Below are 17,991 nucleotides of genomic sequence, written 5' to 3' on the forward strand. Positions count from 1 at the left end.
TAGAAAAGAAAAAAATTAGTGTCAAACAACCAAAATAAAATCATCCCATATTAGAATACTGCAAAACTTAATCTAACACTGTAATTCTTTAAGTTTCACAATGAAGAAAACACTGTAAGACAATAGTTGTAAAATAAATTTTTTGTTATATTTACCTGTAACATTTCCTAACACATCTTTATTATGACAGGCCGACTCTTCTGTTTCTCCATCTTTAAAATTTCCTATTTCTCCATAGTAAAGAGCAATCCCAAGTTGCATTATACGGATAAACATAGGCAACTGCTGATCAGTAATAGAAAGTTTCAAACTCTCTACTAAGGTGTGAATCTGTATTTTGAGAAAAACAAAAATATCAACAAAAGCATATTCAACGGCAGTAGCATTTAACTTAAGTAGAGAGTTAAGTCTTAAAGTGGAATACCATAGGAGAGAGTAATGTCACAACATTTCTAATATTAAGCCAAAATAATAGTTTACTTTAAAATCTTAGGAATTAAAATAAATGTTGCTATGATGATCAGTACACTTTAGACAGAAACTAATCCAAACTATATAAATGGAAATAGAATTGATAATGAGAAGACATAGTCACAGTGGATTTCCAGATAATTTTTCCAAAATTTTTATCAAAATATCCACCCTAAAATGTTAAGAGCATGACAATCCTCCAGTAAAAACCAGAAAGGTCAAAATAATAAAATTTTCATGATGTCATTTTATTAAGACTTTAATCACCCTTTCCAGTTTTATTACCCAAAATGAACAAATACATATCCTAAAAACATATGTTAAGTGAGGAAATTACTAATAACTTTTCAAGTATGCACATGATAAAATGATTATTGCCAAATACAGAAAGCCAAGTGAAATATATGTTTAGAAAAACTTCTCAAAAAAACTTTAAATAAGAGATTTAAACTTGACATAAAATTTATAACATGAATCAATTGTAAGAAATGATTAATTACTATCAATAGGATACAATGCAGTCAATCTAAGTTCTCCTCTATTGAGATATCAATAGAAAATAAACACAGTTTCAATGTAATAGTTTCCTGATGTTACATAAACATGAAATAAAACCAATTAAGCCATAAAGTCAAATCTCTTGGAAGGCTTATTTTAACTAACTGGCATCTTAGTACCTGTGAAACAGGAAAAAAAATAAATAAATAATGGTAATCATCATAGTTTAGGAGGAAAGGCACAAAAAGAAAGTTGTATGAGGAAGGTATAAAATACCAAATGTAAATATGAGTACAGGTTTTTTTTTTTTTTTTTGTCTTTTGTCTTTTTAGGGCCGCACTCACAGCATATGGAGGTTCCCAGGCTAGGGGTCGAATTGGAGCTACAGCTGCCGGCCTACATCACAGCCACAGGAATGCCAGATCAGATCCGTGTCTGTGACCTACACCACAGCTCACGGCAATGCTGGACCCTCAACCCACTGAGCGAGACCAGGGACCAAACCCGCAACCTCATGGTTCCCAGTCAGATTCGTTTCCGCTGCGCCACGACGGAAACTCCAAATATGAGTACAGGTTTCTTAAAGCTGACTTAAAAATCATACACTGAATAGACCATGAAGAGGTAAGAAAACTGGAGAAGGATGTGCAGTGTAGGCCTGCCAAGCTCTTCTTAAATTTGAGATTTCTCTGCCACATCTTTTTAAATACTATATGGCACCAATAGCACCAGTGATAAGCTATCTTAGCAAAACTAATGACAAAGAATCAACCCTGTATGTATGCATGTACCCATGTATTTAAAACATTATACACACATATATATCCTTTAAATATATAAAAGATATTTACAAAAATATATATATGTAAATATCTTTTAAATCAGTAAGATTAATCCCCAACAGAAAAACTGAAAAAGAACCTGAATGAACTTTTCTTTTTTTCCTTTGGCCAGGCCCACAGCATGAAGAAGTTCCCTGGCCAGGGATGAAAACTGTGCCACTGATGTAACTAGAACCACAGCAGTGACAATACCAGATCTTTAACCCATGGAGCCACAAGGGAATTCCTGAATGAATTTTTCAAAGAAAAAAATAACAGCCAATGAATACAGTTTCAAAAATCTAACTTAAATAATAAATATTAAAATATATTATTTTTGGTCAACAAGTTGGCATTTTTTAAAAATGCGATCATATTTAAGAATAACAAGAGTGTAATACAGGCACTCTCTTTAATGTTCATGAGCATATATACTGGTTAAACCCTTCAGGAAACAATTTTTCAGTACAGATCACAAGCCTTAAAAAAGCTTTAAATCCATTAATAAGATATTTACAATCACAGAAATCTTTCCTATGGAATTAGTCAGAGATATGGTCAAATATTTATGTGCAGACTTTTATTCCTCTGAAAACCTGTTAAGAACATGTAAATTTTTTTAATAAAGAGGAAATGTTAAAATATACATCCATATGACCTATATCTTATAGATGATACAATCTTTAGAACATATTTATTTCTCACAAAAGACAAAAAATTATAAAAAGCTTGCCCAAAATACAAATAAATTCAAAAGCCACTTAAGCATATGTTAAAGTTTTAAACAAATAACTAGAATATTTGGAACATTTTGGGAAATCCACTGTCTTTGAGGTAATCAGTGAGGCAAACCATGCCCCTGTCCATTTAATATATATTTCCTAGGATCAGAAGAATAATAAATCTAACTCAAAACAACAAATTGTACATCATGATAGCATTAATAAAAAACTCAAAATTTAATTTCAGTCAAGTATAATGGTGCCTCATATTCAGTGATTACCAAAGTCAAAAACTATATGTCAACAACCTTATTTACATTAAAGTATCTTTTTACAATGAAATGTCCCAGCTGGTCAATTTTGAGAACACAAACTTACATGCCAACACTAAGTTTTCCTCAAGTTTATTATTCCTCAAGTTACTTAATTTTACTCTCCTCTAATTTAGCCACATCCTAGAATGTACAATCAAATTTGTACTAATGATCAATAAGATTTTTTATATAGTAACACTTCCATATAACCATTACCTACTTTTAAAATATATCTTGAATTTACCCTTAACATTCCCTAACCTGACTAGCAGATTCAAAGTCAAAGAAAGAAAGTAAATTTTCCTGAGATAGAAGCATAATTACTTTTCCATGCTTATCTTTGCCTAAGAAGCAAATTCAAAAACAGAAGGAAGAGTAACAGAATGTAAACAAACCAATGTGCATTGTACAGTGTGTAGAGAAAAAAAATAAAATATTCATGACTGGACACTACACCAAAGAAAAACAGGTGGATTTCATGTAAAAATATATACTTAAGTATTTATTTTTTTTAATTTTAGTAAAGCTCTAAAACTAGAAAGTGTTTTATGTTTTAAAAAACATAATAATAATTTATATAGCCATGCGCAAACAGGCACAGTAGGCAGTACCAGTGTCCAGACTTTGGGCCAGCTTTTCCATTACAGTACAAAAGCTTCTAACTCAATAGTAAAAAATTCATCTCACATTAAAACTTTGTTAATAAGATCACAAGTCTCTGTGTGAATTCTTCTTCAAAGATAGATAAATAAGTAGATAGACAAGTAGTAGAGAACACTGTTGTGGAATAAAAAAAGCCAAGATTTATACTTAGAGAATAATTATACACATTAAAAATATATACCAATACTTCGAGGACAAATTTTCACATGAATCAAAACACATTACCAAAAAACTCCCATATTCTTAAGATTTTAATTACATTTTTGAATCTATGAATAAAAAGATAAAATTTCCTAAACCAAAATATGAGGTTAGCAAATTAAGCCTTAAAAAGTTATCTAAGAAAGATAAGGTCAATAACTATCAGATCAATGGTAAACAAATTATAAGGATTGAAATACGACTAATATTCAGTCCACTGTGGGTATAAATACACTTTTTTTTTTTCTTTTGGTCTTTTTGCCTTTTCTAGGGCTGCTTCCTGCAGCATATGGAGGTTCCCAGGCTAGGGGTCCAATTGGAACAGCAGCTACCGGCCTACACCAGAGCCACAGCAACGCAGGATCGGAGCCGTGTCTGCAACCTACACCACAGCTCAGGGCAACGCCGGATCCTTAACCCATGAGCAAGGCCAGGGATCGAACCTACAACCTCATGGTCCCTAGTCGAATTCGTTAACCACCGCGCCATGACGGGAAATCCTAAATACACTTTTTATATGGTCTCCTCTATCTACTTGAAGAGAAAAACACTAACAGCTGAACCAAAAAAGAAAACTACAGTCATAGGAAGAAAAAAAAGTCCCCAAAATATCTCTACTGAAATATACAATGTAAAAAGTTATAGAATATAAAAAGTAACATAAATACTGTAACTTTTTTACAAAAACTGGTATATACATTCTTTGCTTTTTAATAACTAGCACACACAAGTCAATAAACAAAGCAGAAACATGAAACTCAACTACTAAAGAAAGAATCACCTACTTTAATTACAGAAGGCATCTTGGAATTGAGGTTATCATATGTAAAATGCAGACGAGTTCTGAAGGAACATTTGTACAATAAAGGGTCCTGGTAAAATTCTATTTTACCACTAGCATTTCGTTTATCAAGACAAACTGTACAGTCAGAAAAATTGATAACTTTTCTCAGCACCAGGTCAGTTGCTAAAAAAGGAAAGAAAAACATTTTAAGTAAAAAGTTAAAGGAAAAAGGCACATACTTATTATTACAAATAGTAATAAAAATAATAATAGCAGAAATAAGATTAATAGTGCCTTTAATATAAGATGCCAGAACCTATGAAAAGAACTTCTCATTTATTACATCATTTAAATCTTCCAACATCCTTATGAAATAGGCACAATAATCCCTATCTTATGTATGAAGAACCAAATAGAGGCCAAAGAAACAAAGCAGCTCTCCCCCGGTTTGCTTTACACCTAACTACAAATTTAAGACAAAGTTTAGGAAAAAACTTGCTACATTTCACTATCTAAAATGGAGTATTAAATTTAACAGTAATAAAATTTTTGAGAAGCCATATTAAAAACACTTTGAGTACTAGCTGTTCATTTAATGTTTATTTTACACTGGAAAAAACTGCTACTCTCAAAACCTGCATTCTTCAATATGGTAGCCACCAGCGACATGTTATATAAATATATCTATGAATTAATCACAATTATATGAAAGTAAAATTTCAGGTCATTGGTTGCATTAGTCCCATTTCATGTAATCAAAACCCACATGTGGCTAGTAGTTAAAGAAATGGACAGTTTAAAAAAAAAAAAAAAAAGGAAAATTTCCAGTATCACAGAAAATTCTGGACAGCACTCCTCTAAATAATAACTAATGAAGAAATTACCAGTAACAGTATAAAGTTTGTTTTCAGGGGAATAAAAATGGAAACAGTTGCTGGTAAAGCATCAAACTAGAAAATAAACCTTTAGCAAATGAGTTGTTTTATTTTTAATAAGCAATTCCTAGGTACATTCCAGGCCCAAATCTACTTAGTGATTTTAAGTTAGCAACTATCCACATGCTATAGCCGTGGGAATCTTCAAAATAATAATATACTATACTTTCTAGTCCATTCTTTTTTTGAGTATATCCTGGAAACCTCTAATTAACTCAATATTTAATTTTCTCTTCTTTTTTTGGATTTAAGTTTTTAAGAAGTATAAAGAGTATGCCTATGTGTGAAAACAGTAGAGTTTAAGCAAATAAATTTCAAATTTGTTAGTTGCAAAATACACAAACTTACCATATTATTTCATTTTACACAGCACATAAATGATTTTGTTGCTGTTACTATATACATGTATACAAATTAAAGAAATTATCATATAGGACTAGAAATGAAAAAACCCTCTGATGCTTCCTTCTGTGTCTTTATAACAATTATAATTTACTGAGTATTTGCTATTAAACACTACACTAAATCTTTTACATCCCATTATCTCTTATAATATTTATATGGCTCTGTTTAAAAGATGTGGAACAAAGGCCCAGTAATAAGGGTAAATAATCTGTCATGTTAGACAGTTTATAAAGAGCAGAGCTATAATCCAAACTCTGGCAACCTTACTCCAGAGCACATGTTCTTATCCATTATGCAATAAGAATATAAAGTGATGATATTTCAAGGATATTCTAGAAAATTTCTCAATGAGAAAGGAAATTATTATGTTTTGAAAAATGTTTTTCTTAAACACTATTAAAACAAGAACCATCTTAAAAACATACAAAATGAATTCTGATTCCGGTGCTTGCTTTAAATAATGAGCTGCAATTTAATCTATAAAATGGGGATAAACATTGTGTCTAACAAGAACTATGGAATATGACTTGGCATTTTTTTGAAACTGTGAACACATGTGTATCCTCCCATCTAACAAACCCACACCTAAGTATTGTACTAAAGGAAATGCTTGTGTATACATGTTTTAAAGGATTTTCAGATTTCATTCCTTTTTAAACACTTTTTTTTTTTGCTTTTTAGGGCCACACTCACAGCATATGGAGGTTCCCACGACGGGAACTCCGGCTTTCTTTCTTCTTGTTATTTCCCCAATACAATTGTTTTTTCTATTGTACAGCATGGTGACCCAGTAACACATACATGTATAGATTCTTTTTTCTCACATTATCATGCTCCATCATAAGTGACTAGATACAGTTCCTAGTGCTACACAGCAGGATCTCATTGCTAATCCATTTCAAAGGCAATAGTCTGCATCCATTAATCCCAAGCTCCCAATCCACCCTGCTCCCGCTCCCGCTCCCTCCCCCTCCTCCTTGGCAACCACAAGTCTATTCTCCAAGTCCATGATTTTCTTTTCTGTGGAAAGGTTTATTTGTGCCATATGTTAGATTCCATTTATAAGTGATATCATATGGTATTTGTCTTTCTCTTTCTGGCTTACTTCACTCAGGATGAGAGTCTCTAGTTCCATCAATGTTGCTGCAAATGGCATTATTGTTCTTTTTTATGGCTGAGTAGTATTCCATTGTATATATATACACAATCTAATCTAATCATCTGTCAATGGACATTTGGGTTGTTTCCATGTCTTGGCTATTGTGAACAGTGCTGCAATGGACATGCGGGTCCATGTGTCTTTTTTAAGGAAAGTTTTGTCTGGATATATGCCCAAGAGTGGGAATGCTGGGTCATGTGGTAGTTCTATGTATAGATTTCTAAGGTACCTCCATAGTGGTTGTACCAGCTTACATTCCCACCAACACTGCAGGAGGAGGAACAAAACCCAAGCAGGAGGCATAACTCTCCCAGACGTCAGGCAATATTACAAAGCCACAGTCACCAAGACAGTGTGGTACTGGTACCAAAACAGACATATAGACCAATGGAACAGAAGAGAGAGCCCAGAAATAAACCCAGACACTTATGGCCAATTAATCTTTGACAAAGGAGGCAAGAACATAAAATAGGAAAAAGAAAATCTTTTCAGCAAGTATTGTTGGAGGGAAAATTTGAACCAAGATCCTCTAACTCCCAATCTAACTTCCCTAAGTAACATTTTCATTACTTTCATATAAAGACTATAAATGAAATTTATTCCCCTAAAATGTCAACCTATCTATTTAATCCTGCATTATCCAGTTCTGTTTGCTTTCTGCTTTTCTTAACTTCCTTTTCTGGCATTTTTACCAAATATATCTTTCCACAGAGGATAAGAAGGAGGCACTGACAATGTCTCCGAAACAAAGCTTGGGCCTTTGCATATGCTCTTATTTATGCTTCCCAACAGAGTTGCCAGATCAGGATTATTCTTCATTTTTAAAATGTGAAGACCAAAACTTAAAGAACACACAAAAACGAAATTGTATTCCAATTCTGATAGTTCCCATTTGGATGTCTTAACAAGGTAAGTTAAGAAAACTTGTGATTGAATTTCACTTTGCTTTCTTTTAACTAGGACTTAAGATGGGTAACATAATATAGAGCTAAATTAATGAAAAGGGCTATCACTTTATGGAATTGTTATGAGAACTTGATAAAATAAATGTAAATAATAATAGCAGCTCGTTTTCTGTGCAATGACTATGTATAGGCCACTTTTATGCCATGGAATGTATTTGAGGAAACTAAGAAAGAGTGAAGTGGGAGTTCCCATTTGTCACAGCCCAAAGGATCCTGACTAATATCCATGAGGACACAGGTTCAATCCCTGCCTCACTCAGTGGTCAAGGATCCAGCATTGCCATGAGCTATGGTCAAGGTCTCAGACATGGCTCAGATCCTGTGTTTCTGTAGCTGTGGCATAGGCCAGCAGCTGTAGCCTGGGAACTTTCATATGCCAAGGTTGCAGCCCTAACAAGCAAAAAAAAAAAAAAAAAAAGAAAAGAAAAGAAAAAGAAACAAACAAACAAAGAAGAAAAAAGAAAAGAAAACAGTGAAGTAACTCATCCAAGGTCATACAGCTCTATGAAGTGGGAGAGCCAGGATTCAAACTCAGGTAGTTTAACTTTAGTGCCAGCACTTTAACAATTATATACAATGGCAAGTCACAGATAAAATGTGTTCACAATAGTCTCCTTACCATATTTGCCAAAAATACTCATTCTTTACCATATCAGAACACGTATCAACTGTTGCGACCTATTTAACAATTACATTTTCTGACAAAACTAAGAAGCAGCATTACTTCTTTCATAGCTATACTTTCAATGCTTACCACAGTGCCTACCTTCCATGTAGAACATAATAATAAATAAATGATAGTTATTAAAATATTATTACTTAGTAGTTCTTTAATATAAGAAGACAGCACATAATAAATGAGGCTTCGAGATTATCCAAGAATCTCAAATATGCTCTATAATATACAAACCTAAAATATAAATCAAATACACTGTTTGCCATTATCATACTATGCAAAAGCAACATGACCCCTTTCCTTCTTTAAAAACATTCAAAATGTTAACTAAATATCATTTTATTTTTTCAACCAACCACACTGTAAAATATTACATATCACATTTGAAACAAGCATGTGATAGGTAAGAAAGAATAAAAATTAAGAATATTAAAAATCAAGTTTGAGATTTTTAATCTATTAACCTCCTATAATTGATTGTATGCTAAATTTTATATATGCGCATTTTTCTAGAATGAAGGTATAAAGCTTTCATTAGACTTGTCAAAGATCCTGCTGGCCCAAAAAATGTTGAGAACCCAAAACAATTGTTTCAATGATAGAAAAATCTATACTATTCTTGACGTTTACTTACCAGAGATATCCATGAATGCACGATCCCATAATTCACCTACTGTATAGCATTCTGCAGAAGTGATGTTGACTGAAAGGACAATATCATCTTCCACATACTTTAGGATAAGGTTATTTATAACAATATTTACATTATTTACAACTCGTCTAATCAGACTCTGCACATAACCTATAAAATGGGGAAAAAAGAATTGAATTAGGCATAAGTCTATCAATAGTCTTAAAATGATACTGAGCTTAATGTATGTGAAAGATGGGTATCATTTATCATATTTTGCCAAGATGAAACATTCCGATAAACAACTTGCCAAAGTGACACAGTTAATAAGTAGATTATCGACCCCAACAAAAACCATTACAAAGAGGCTCTATATCAATGAAGTGTTCAGGTACTAAGAGAAACCATAAAGACCATACCTTTTATGTTTTTTAATAGCATAATACTAGCTCCTATTCAATGATTATCCTAATCTACAAACACTTCATCTAATTTCTGCCCATTTAATAAACATTGTTCAAAAGGAAACGATTACTATATACTGATTACACAATATATAAGATGAGCTTCTTTGAAGTTTTCCAGCTGCCATCTTCTGTTCCTACTTTAAATAGCCATAAAAATGTTCAAAAGTTAAACATGGAAAAAGAAAGATAGGAGAAACATGACCGTCATAATGGATTCAACTATTTCCACTTACTAACATATAATACTGAAACAAGGAAGGGGAGAAAACATGAATGAGGAAGAAGATTAAGACAGAAAAAGGGAAAAAAGAACACAATGAAAATGACAGAAAAAAGAAAAGTAGAGAAAGAAAGAGAATGGAAAGTGTAATGAGAATCTATAATCTCAGAGGTTTCTCACACGACAAATGTGTTCATAGACACATTACTGAGGAATGCAATTGCAAATATAAATAAAACTAAACATAAACCTCATTTTAAAAGACACAGGAGAAAAAGATTAAAAACTTGTTTTATTCAAATGCATTTTCCACTATAAATATGGAAAAACTAATGTAAAATGTACTATGTACTATGTAAAAACTAATTAAAAATTTATCTATTTCATGAAATAACTATCTGCTTGTACTCTTCTAAAGTAGAACTTTACTGGACAAAACAGAATCAACTTCTGTCAGCAACTGACATTGTTAAAACCTACAATGGAGCCTGCTGAAAGAATGCTTATTTAAATTTATTCAAAGATAACATGCTTGTGAAAACCAACTCCTTCATTCATTCCCAACAGATACAAATAAGAAAGAAATTCAAGTTTTTCTCTTACATAGTAACTACTAGCTTTTAGAGTGCCAATTATCATATGCTGTAAAATTAACAGAATATTAATGCATTTAAGGTAACAAATATTTTTAAGAGAGTAAATACTAAAACGAGTTTTAACAAATTGTTTCCAAAAGAAATTTTAAGGATCGAAATTTTCAACTTTAGAATATATTCCTCCCATGCTATTACTACAACACAGATGTTAAAAATAAACTGTTTCTGAGAAGTCAAGAAGCATGACTAATATTGGTTTTCCTATTCTGTCATCAATAGAGAATTCGTAAAAACCTCTTAAGAGTTCATTAGTTTTTAGCGTCCAAAACAAAAAAAAAAAAAAAAACCACCTCAGAGATAGAACTAGATTAAACAAACAATGTATATAGTGCAAAGTAGTAAAAGAAACATAATGCTTCAGATTTATTGTAATTGACAGAACCCTACTGATGGATTTTTCATCTACTTTTTAATATTTTGTTTCTCATTACATAGGCTGAGATGAACAAGCCAATTAACCCAAGTAAATCAAGTTATCTAAAAAGAAACACTTCTATAGAAGACTATGTCATCTTATTAAAAAATGCAATGCCAAAGTAAGTAACAGTGTTATCATTTATTCTGTTGGTTTAGTCACTGTCTCTTTAATCCCTCACAATAACTTAGTCCAAAATTTGCTACAGAAAAGTATGAAAGAGCAGATCTTACACCTCTCATCCCTCGATGTTTACACTCCCTGAGAGTATACCTGTTCAAAAGAATTAACAGTAATCCAGGTCTATTCCACAAGCATCTGAAAACACAGGGTCACTCTGGGAATAAGAACCCAAGATGTCATATTAGATGGCTCCAAAACAACAGCCCGTTACTAGTCAATCTTTCCACAAATTCTTACCATTATCCAACTCTCTCCCATTTACAAACTATTCCTCCAAGAACATACATTTATGCCCACAGGACCAAATAAAACACTATGAATTTTCGTTGACTTTGCTCACATTCTCCCTTCTGTGTAGAACACTCTTTGTCAATTTTCCCTTCTTGTTCAGGCCCAATCTGAATGTCCTCTGCCATATATCCTTTTCTCCAATACCCCCCACTCCACATTATCAACACTAAAGAGACTGTTTCAACCACTTACCATGGGCTTATGTTACAAATGCCATTTGTATGTGTTTATATATACTTCTCTATTAAACTACTAAACCCTAGAGGACAAAGACTATATCTTATTTTTCAGATATGCTTAAATAGCGTGTAGCAAATAATTTAGGTTAGAAAGAGACAGTATTTGCAATCAATTTATCCTAACATTGTCATTAGGAAGCCAAGCTCCTGAAAACAGAAATTCCACGGTATCAACCATGGAATTTCTGTTTTTGAGCAACTTGGCTATAGTACCTAAAAATATTCTGATTAAGTTTTTGGTATAAAATTTACTTAGGGGTTATGCAGCATCATATAGGCAACTTATGCTCAAGTAGTTAAAGGAAAAGTAAGTTCTCTGTAGTATTTCTTGTCTTTTTTGGAAGGTTGAAGTTATTTCAAAATACAACTTTTTCAAAAAGGTTAAGGAAAGAATAAGAAATCTTGGTAATGTAATAGAGAGATTCAATAACATACAAATTTTTAAAATGACCATCATTTTTGGTAACTAAAAGATAACTTAGAGCAGTTACTGTAGGAGCTAAAGAAAAGAGCTATAGGTTGAAGATACTTAGTATCGGTATTATTACTTAAGATAGACAGAGAAGCTCTAAATAAGTAAGGTTAAAAAAGAGAAGTGTTAAGTGCTGACAAGAATGACACAAAATTATCCTGACGTAGATGACTTTTTTATATAGAAAATTCAAAAGATGTAACAGAATACTGAATACTGATCAGCTAACAAAAGGTAAAATTTAGCTACTGAATAATGATCAGCTAATAAAATGTAAAAATTAGCTTTCCTACATAACAAACTAAAAATAGAATAAAATGGTTTAAAAAAAAAAAAGGAGTTTCCATCGTGGCTCAGCGGTAACAAACCCGACTAGTGTACGTGAAGATGCAGATTCAACCACTTGTCTCACTCAATGCGTTAAGGATCCAGCATTGCTGTGAGCTATGGTGTAGGTCTCAGACATGGCTCAGATCGCTCATTGCTGTGGCTGTGGTATAGGCAGGCAGCTACAGATCCCATTCTGGGAACTGTAACTGGCAACTTCCATATGCCGTGGGTGATGCAGCCCTAAAAAAACAACAAAAGTTCTCTTGTGGCAGAGTTCCCGTCGTGGCGCAATGGTTAACGACTCCGACTAGGAACCATGAGGTTGCGGGTTCAATCCCTGGCCTTGCTCAGCGGGTTAAAGATCCGGCGTTGCCATGACCTATGGTGTAGATCGCAGACGCGGCTTGGATCCCGAGTTGCTGTGGCTGTGACATAAGCCAGTGGCTACAGCTCTGATTAGACTCCTAGCCTGGGAACCTCCATATGCCATGGGAGCGGCCCTAGAAAAGAGAAAAAAAAAGTTCTCTTGTGGCGTAGCAGGTTAAGGATCTGGCGATGTCACCCCAGCAACTTGGGTCACTGCTGTGGTGCAAGTTCAATCCCTGGGCTGGGAACTTATACATTCCATGGATGCAGGCTAAAAACATAAAATAGTGAGAAAAAAAAAGATATTCCAATTAGCAATAAGAGCCATGATGGCATTTTCCATCTATAAAAGGTTCAAAATGTCTTTTAATAACAAAAGACAGCACTGGATCAAAAATGTGCTTGGAAGAAAACATCATTAACAAATTTTTTAGAGAATAATTTGGTCACACATGCCAAAATCTTAAAATTACTCATAAATTTTGATTCAATAATTGATAAGAATTTCTCCTAAGGAAATAAACAGAAGTGTGTACAAAGATTTACCTACCAGTATGTTTGTTAGAGCACTTTACAAAACTGAAAATGAAAATCTAAATAACAAACAAAAAGGGTTTGGTTAAACAAAATATGCAATAGATGTACAATGTAATGGTTATCAATGATTAAAATAACCATCTTGCGGCTCAGAGGGTTAAGGATCTAGCATTGTCATGGCAGTGGCCAAGGGTTCGATCCCTGATCCGGGAGCTTCCAAAGGCTATGGGTGCAGCCAAAATAAATATATAAGTTAAATTTAAAAACAAAACAGCAATGTAAAAAAATTAATGTCCTAGAAACATGTTCCTAACAAAAATACAAATTACAAAAGTAACTGAACATGATGGAGGATAATGTGAGAAAAAGAATGAATATATATGTATAAACGGATCACTTTACTATACAGTAGAAATTGACAGAACATGTAAATCAAATACAATAAAAAAAAAACTTTTCTAATTACACGAAAGAAAATATATGTGTGTGTATGCACACACACACATATGGGAGAAGAAAGTCTAAAAGGCTATACATCAAAATGTTACCAGATTCCAGTACTAAGTAAGATAAAGTAAATATATTCCATTCTTTCTCACTCAATGTGGCTATAAAACCTGTAAAGTATGGAGCAGCGGAGTTCCCATCATGGCTCAGTGGTTAACGAATCTGACTAGGAACCATGAGGTTGCGGGTTCGATCCCTGGCCTTGCTCAGTGGGTTAAGGATCCTGCATTGCCGTGAGCTGTGGTGTAACTTGCAGACAAGGCTCGGATCCAGCGTTGCTGTGGCTCTGGCGTAGGCCGGTGTCTACAGCTCCAATTAGACCCCTAGCCTGGAAACCTCCATAAGCCATGGGAGCGGCCCAAGAAATGGCAAAAAGGTTAAAAAAAAGAAAGTATGGATCAGCTACTTTAGGACAATGAAAAGTAAAAAGCAAGCATGAAAGGGGAAATAGTAGAATGAAAATTAGACCTTACAAAGACAAAAACAAATAATGAAGTGGTAGAGATAAATTCAAACATGTCAGTAAAAACAAGCTACTTTAATTGTATCGTGGCCAGAGAAGATGGTCTTTACGATAGTGATTCTTTGAAATTTGTCAAGACTTCCTTTTTGTCCAAGTCTTTTTCAATGTTTAAAGATAACCAATGTGTGCATCAAGAGAAGGTACACTGTCTAATATGCTGGGTGCAGAGTTTTAAATGTATCTATAAAAGAATCTTGTTAATTTGATATTCAGAGATATACTTTGGGGACTTTTTTTTTGTCATGTGATTATTTCAAAGCTAGGCTGTTAGGTACAAAGTCATCACATATTTTTTAGAGAACTGTACCTTTCATTATAATTCAGCATCTATTATGTCCATCAATACATTTGCCTTAAGTTTTATTTTGCCTGATTTTTATGCTACAAATACAGATGTATTTTTGTCTACTATACCATTTCTCATCCTTTCATTTTCAATCTTTCTTACCTCTTTGTTTTACCTTTGTGTTTTAGAAGCCATGCATACCTGGACATGACGGACAACTCCTTCCTCTTAAAACCCCAAAAATATTACTTGTGCTTCCTTAGAGCTCCACTCCACTTTGGTTTTGCACTGTAGTTAATAATTTACAAAATCTCCTATACTAAGCTTATAATACTCTGAGGCCAAAAATAGCCTTCAACTAGTTGTTCCAGCATACTCTCATTCACACAGCAATCAAGATTTAGGGAATTAAATAGCCTGCCTCCACTAAGCACTGTTTTGAAATTCAATCTAATTAGAATGAAATAAAGGCTCTCCAGTTTCTGTTATAAACAAAATATAAACATTAGATATCTTAAAGATTACTGACAAAATAATAATACTTTTGAAAGAATCAACATATTAATGAGAAAGAATACCCGTATGCCAGAAATGATAAGCTATCTATCAATATTTTGTGCTTCGCCTTCTAGAATGCAGAACTGTTACTAATCTAGGACTTCTAAGCCATACACAAAGTCCACACTGTTTTCTTCAACAGAATTGAAGAAGAATATATATCACTTCCAACCTTAGCGTATTTTTTTTTCTTTTTAGGTCCATACCTGAGGCATATGGAAGTTTCCTGGCTAGGGTTCAAATCAGGGCTGCAACTGCCAGCCTACACCACAGCCACAGGAACGCAGGATCTGAGCTGCATCTGCAACCTACACCACAGCTCACAACGCGGGATCCCTAACCCACTGAGCAAGGCCAGGGATAGAACCCACATCCTCATGGATATTAGTCAGTTTCGTAAATCACTGAGCCACACCAGGAACTCCCCAGCCTTACGGTATTAAGAAATGGATAGGTCTTTCTCCAGATTCTCCTCTTGAAAAGGCTGAAAGCAGTATAATTCAAAACCTGGGTAGGTCACAGCAGAGCCTCAAGATAAAAGGAGTCTGAGCTTCTGATACAACACTGCCTTTGATTGGTACATAAAGAAAACATAACACTTCCAAAGTTCCCATCCTGGAGTTCCCGTCGTGGCGCAGTGGTTAACGAATCCGACTAGGAACCATGAGGTTGCGGGTTCGGTCCCTGCCCTTGCTCAGTGGGTTAATGATCCGGCGTTGCCGTGAGCTGTGGTGTAGGTTGCAGACGCGGCTCGGATCCCACGTTGCTGTGGCTCTGGCGTAGGCCAGTGGCTACAGCTCCGATTGGACCCCTAGCCTGGGAACCTCCATATGCCGCGGGAGTGGCCCAAGAAATAGCAACAACAACAACAACAACAACAACAAAAAGACAAAAAGACAAAAATAAATAAATAAATAAATACAAAGTTCCCATCCTGGCTCAGTGGTAACAAACCCATGAGGACATATCCATGAGGAAGTGGGTTCGATCCCTGCCTCGCTCAGTGGGTTAAGGATCTGGAACTGCCATGAACTGTGTAGGTCACAGACACAGCTCAGATCCCATGTTGCTGTGGCTGTGGGCAGGCCTGCAGCTACAGCTCCAACTGGACCCCTGACCTGGAAACTTCCATATGCAGCAGATGCGGCCTAAAAAAAAAGAAAAAAGAGGAGTTCCCGTCGTGGCGCAGTGGTTAACGAATCCGACTAGGAACCATGAGGTTGCGGGTTCGGTCTCTGCCCTTGCTCAGTGGGTTAACAATCCGGCGTTGCCCTGAGCTGTGGTGTAGGTTGCAGACGCGGCTCGGATTCCGCGTTGCTGTGGTTCTGGCTTAGGCTGGCGGCTACAGCTCTGATTCGACTCCTAGCCTGGGAACCTCCATATGCCGTGGGAGCGGCCCAAGAAATAGCAGCAGCAACAACAACAACAACAACAGACAAAAAGACAAAAAAGAAAAAAAAAGAAAAAAGAAACCATAACACTTTTGTGCTAATACTCTGAAATTTACAGGTAAACACATCTACCACTTAACATGAACTTATACAATTTGTCACCTTTTTTTAAAAAAAACTTTTCCTTGAAAATGTTAATGGAAAATGTTAAAACAATAAAGGCATAAAAATGGAAGATTTAAAGTAAGCCATGCATTTATTTTTCATTTACAACAAGGTTCTCTCCTTTCTTAGATGTTCCAGAAAGGAACAGTTGTTAGATAGCTTTAAATTGCTAAACTCCTCCATAGGCAAATAGATAAGAAATGACTGTGCTGTCGTCTAAGAAATATTGCATCACAACCCAGCATAAGTGCACATATATGCACAGGTTTCTTGAAATATTATTAACCTTTACTATATACTGTACACTATGAGGGTTTTTTTCTATTCTAGGCTACATATCTTTTAAATGCTTACCATGATCCACTAAACTGCTTTCATAATGCACTAACTGGTCAGGAAGCATAATCTGAAAAAGACTGTTCTAGATACCAAGAACAGAAATTGCAGAGAAAATATTAAATACTGACTTGTATTTTTTTTTTCTATTAGAAGGCCATCCAACCTTCAAGAGATAGAACAACTACTGGCAACTCCAAAACTTTTCTCAAAAAGCATCTCTGGAGTTCCCATTGTGGCTCAGCAAGAACCTGAGTAGTAATCATGAGGATGCAGATTCAGTCCCTGGCCTTGCTCACGGGTTAAGGATTCGGCGTTGCCACCAGCTGTGTGCAGGTTGCAGATGTGGCTCATATCTGGTGTTACTATGGCTGTGGCCTAGGCCAGCAGCTGCAGCTCTGATTTGACCCCTAGCCCAGGAACTTCTATATGCCATGGGTACAGCTATAAAAAGATTTAAAAAAAAAGAGGCATCTCTGAATATATGTAAATATTTGAACTCCAAAATTATAACCATAGAGCCTGGAAGAAATAACTTGCCCTAGAAAACTTTGAGAACATGAATTCATCTCTACCATGAATGAACCTTAATATAGTTTCCAGGCAGGATAATGTTGCCAGAAATGAGTCCTCAAATAACCATATGAGTTAATCGTTAAATAAAATGATTTACCATTATCCAACCGGATTCTCAAATTATCCCTTTTTTTCCCCTTTGGCAAGATTAAGTTTAGTTGCTCTGCTTCCCAGTAATTGCCCAATAAGTTCAGTTATTTCCTAAAGCAACTCCTTAACTAAGATTTA

At 34.6% G+C, this 17,991-nt stretch overlaps 1 protein-coding gene across 16 annotated transcripts in view; it reads right to left on the minus strand.

Moving 5' to 3' along the window:
* VPS13B (vacuolar protein sorting 13 homolog B) overlaps nt 1-17,991 on the minus strand; it is a 735,231-nt gene that overhangs the window by 681,942 nt on the left and 35,298 nt on the right. For 15 of the 16 annotated variants that reach the window (XR_002343694.1, XR_002343693.1, XR_002343695.1 and 12 more), the window contains exons 5-7: nt 9,249-9,416; nt 4,476-4,657; nt 156-330 (exon numbers count right to left, since the gene is read on the minus strand). Coding sequence is in view for 13 of the 16 variants with exons in the window: in XM_021090606.1 (XP_020946265.1) it covers nt 156-330; nt 4,476-4,657; nt 9,249-9,416 (525 nt within the window). In the remaining 3 variants the exon portion in view is untranslated. The remainder of the gene's footprint in view (nt 1-155; nt 331-4,475; nt 4,658-9,248; nt 9,417-17,991) is intronic. The other variant, XM_021090611.1, reaches the window with a different exon arrangement.

Source organism: Sus scrofa, chromosome 4 (genome assembly GCF_000003025.6).
Source record: "Sus scrofa isolate TJ Tabasco breed Duroc chromosome 4, Sscrofa11.1, whole genome shotgun sequence".
Classification (NCBI taxonomy): domain Eukaryota; kingdom Metazoa; phylum Chordata; class Mammalia; order Artiodactyla; family Suidae; genus Sus; species Sus scrofa.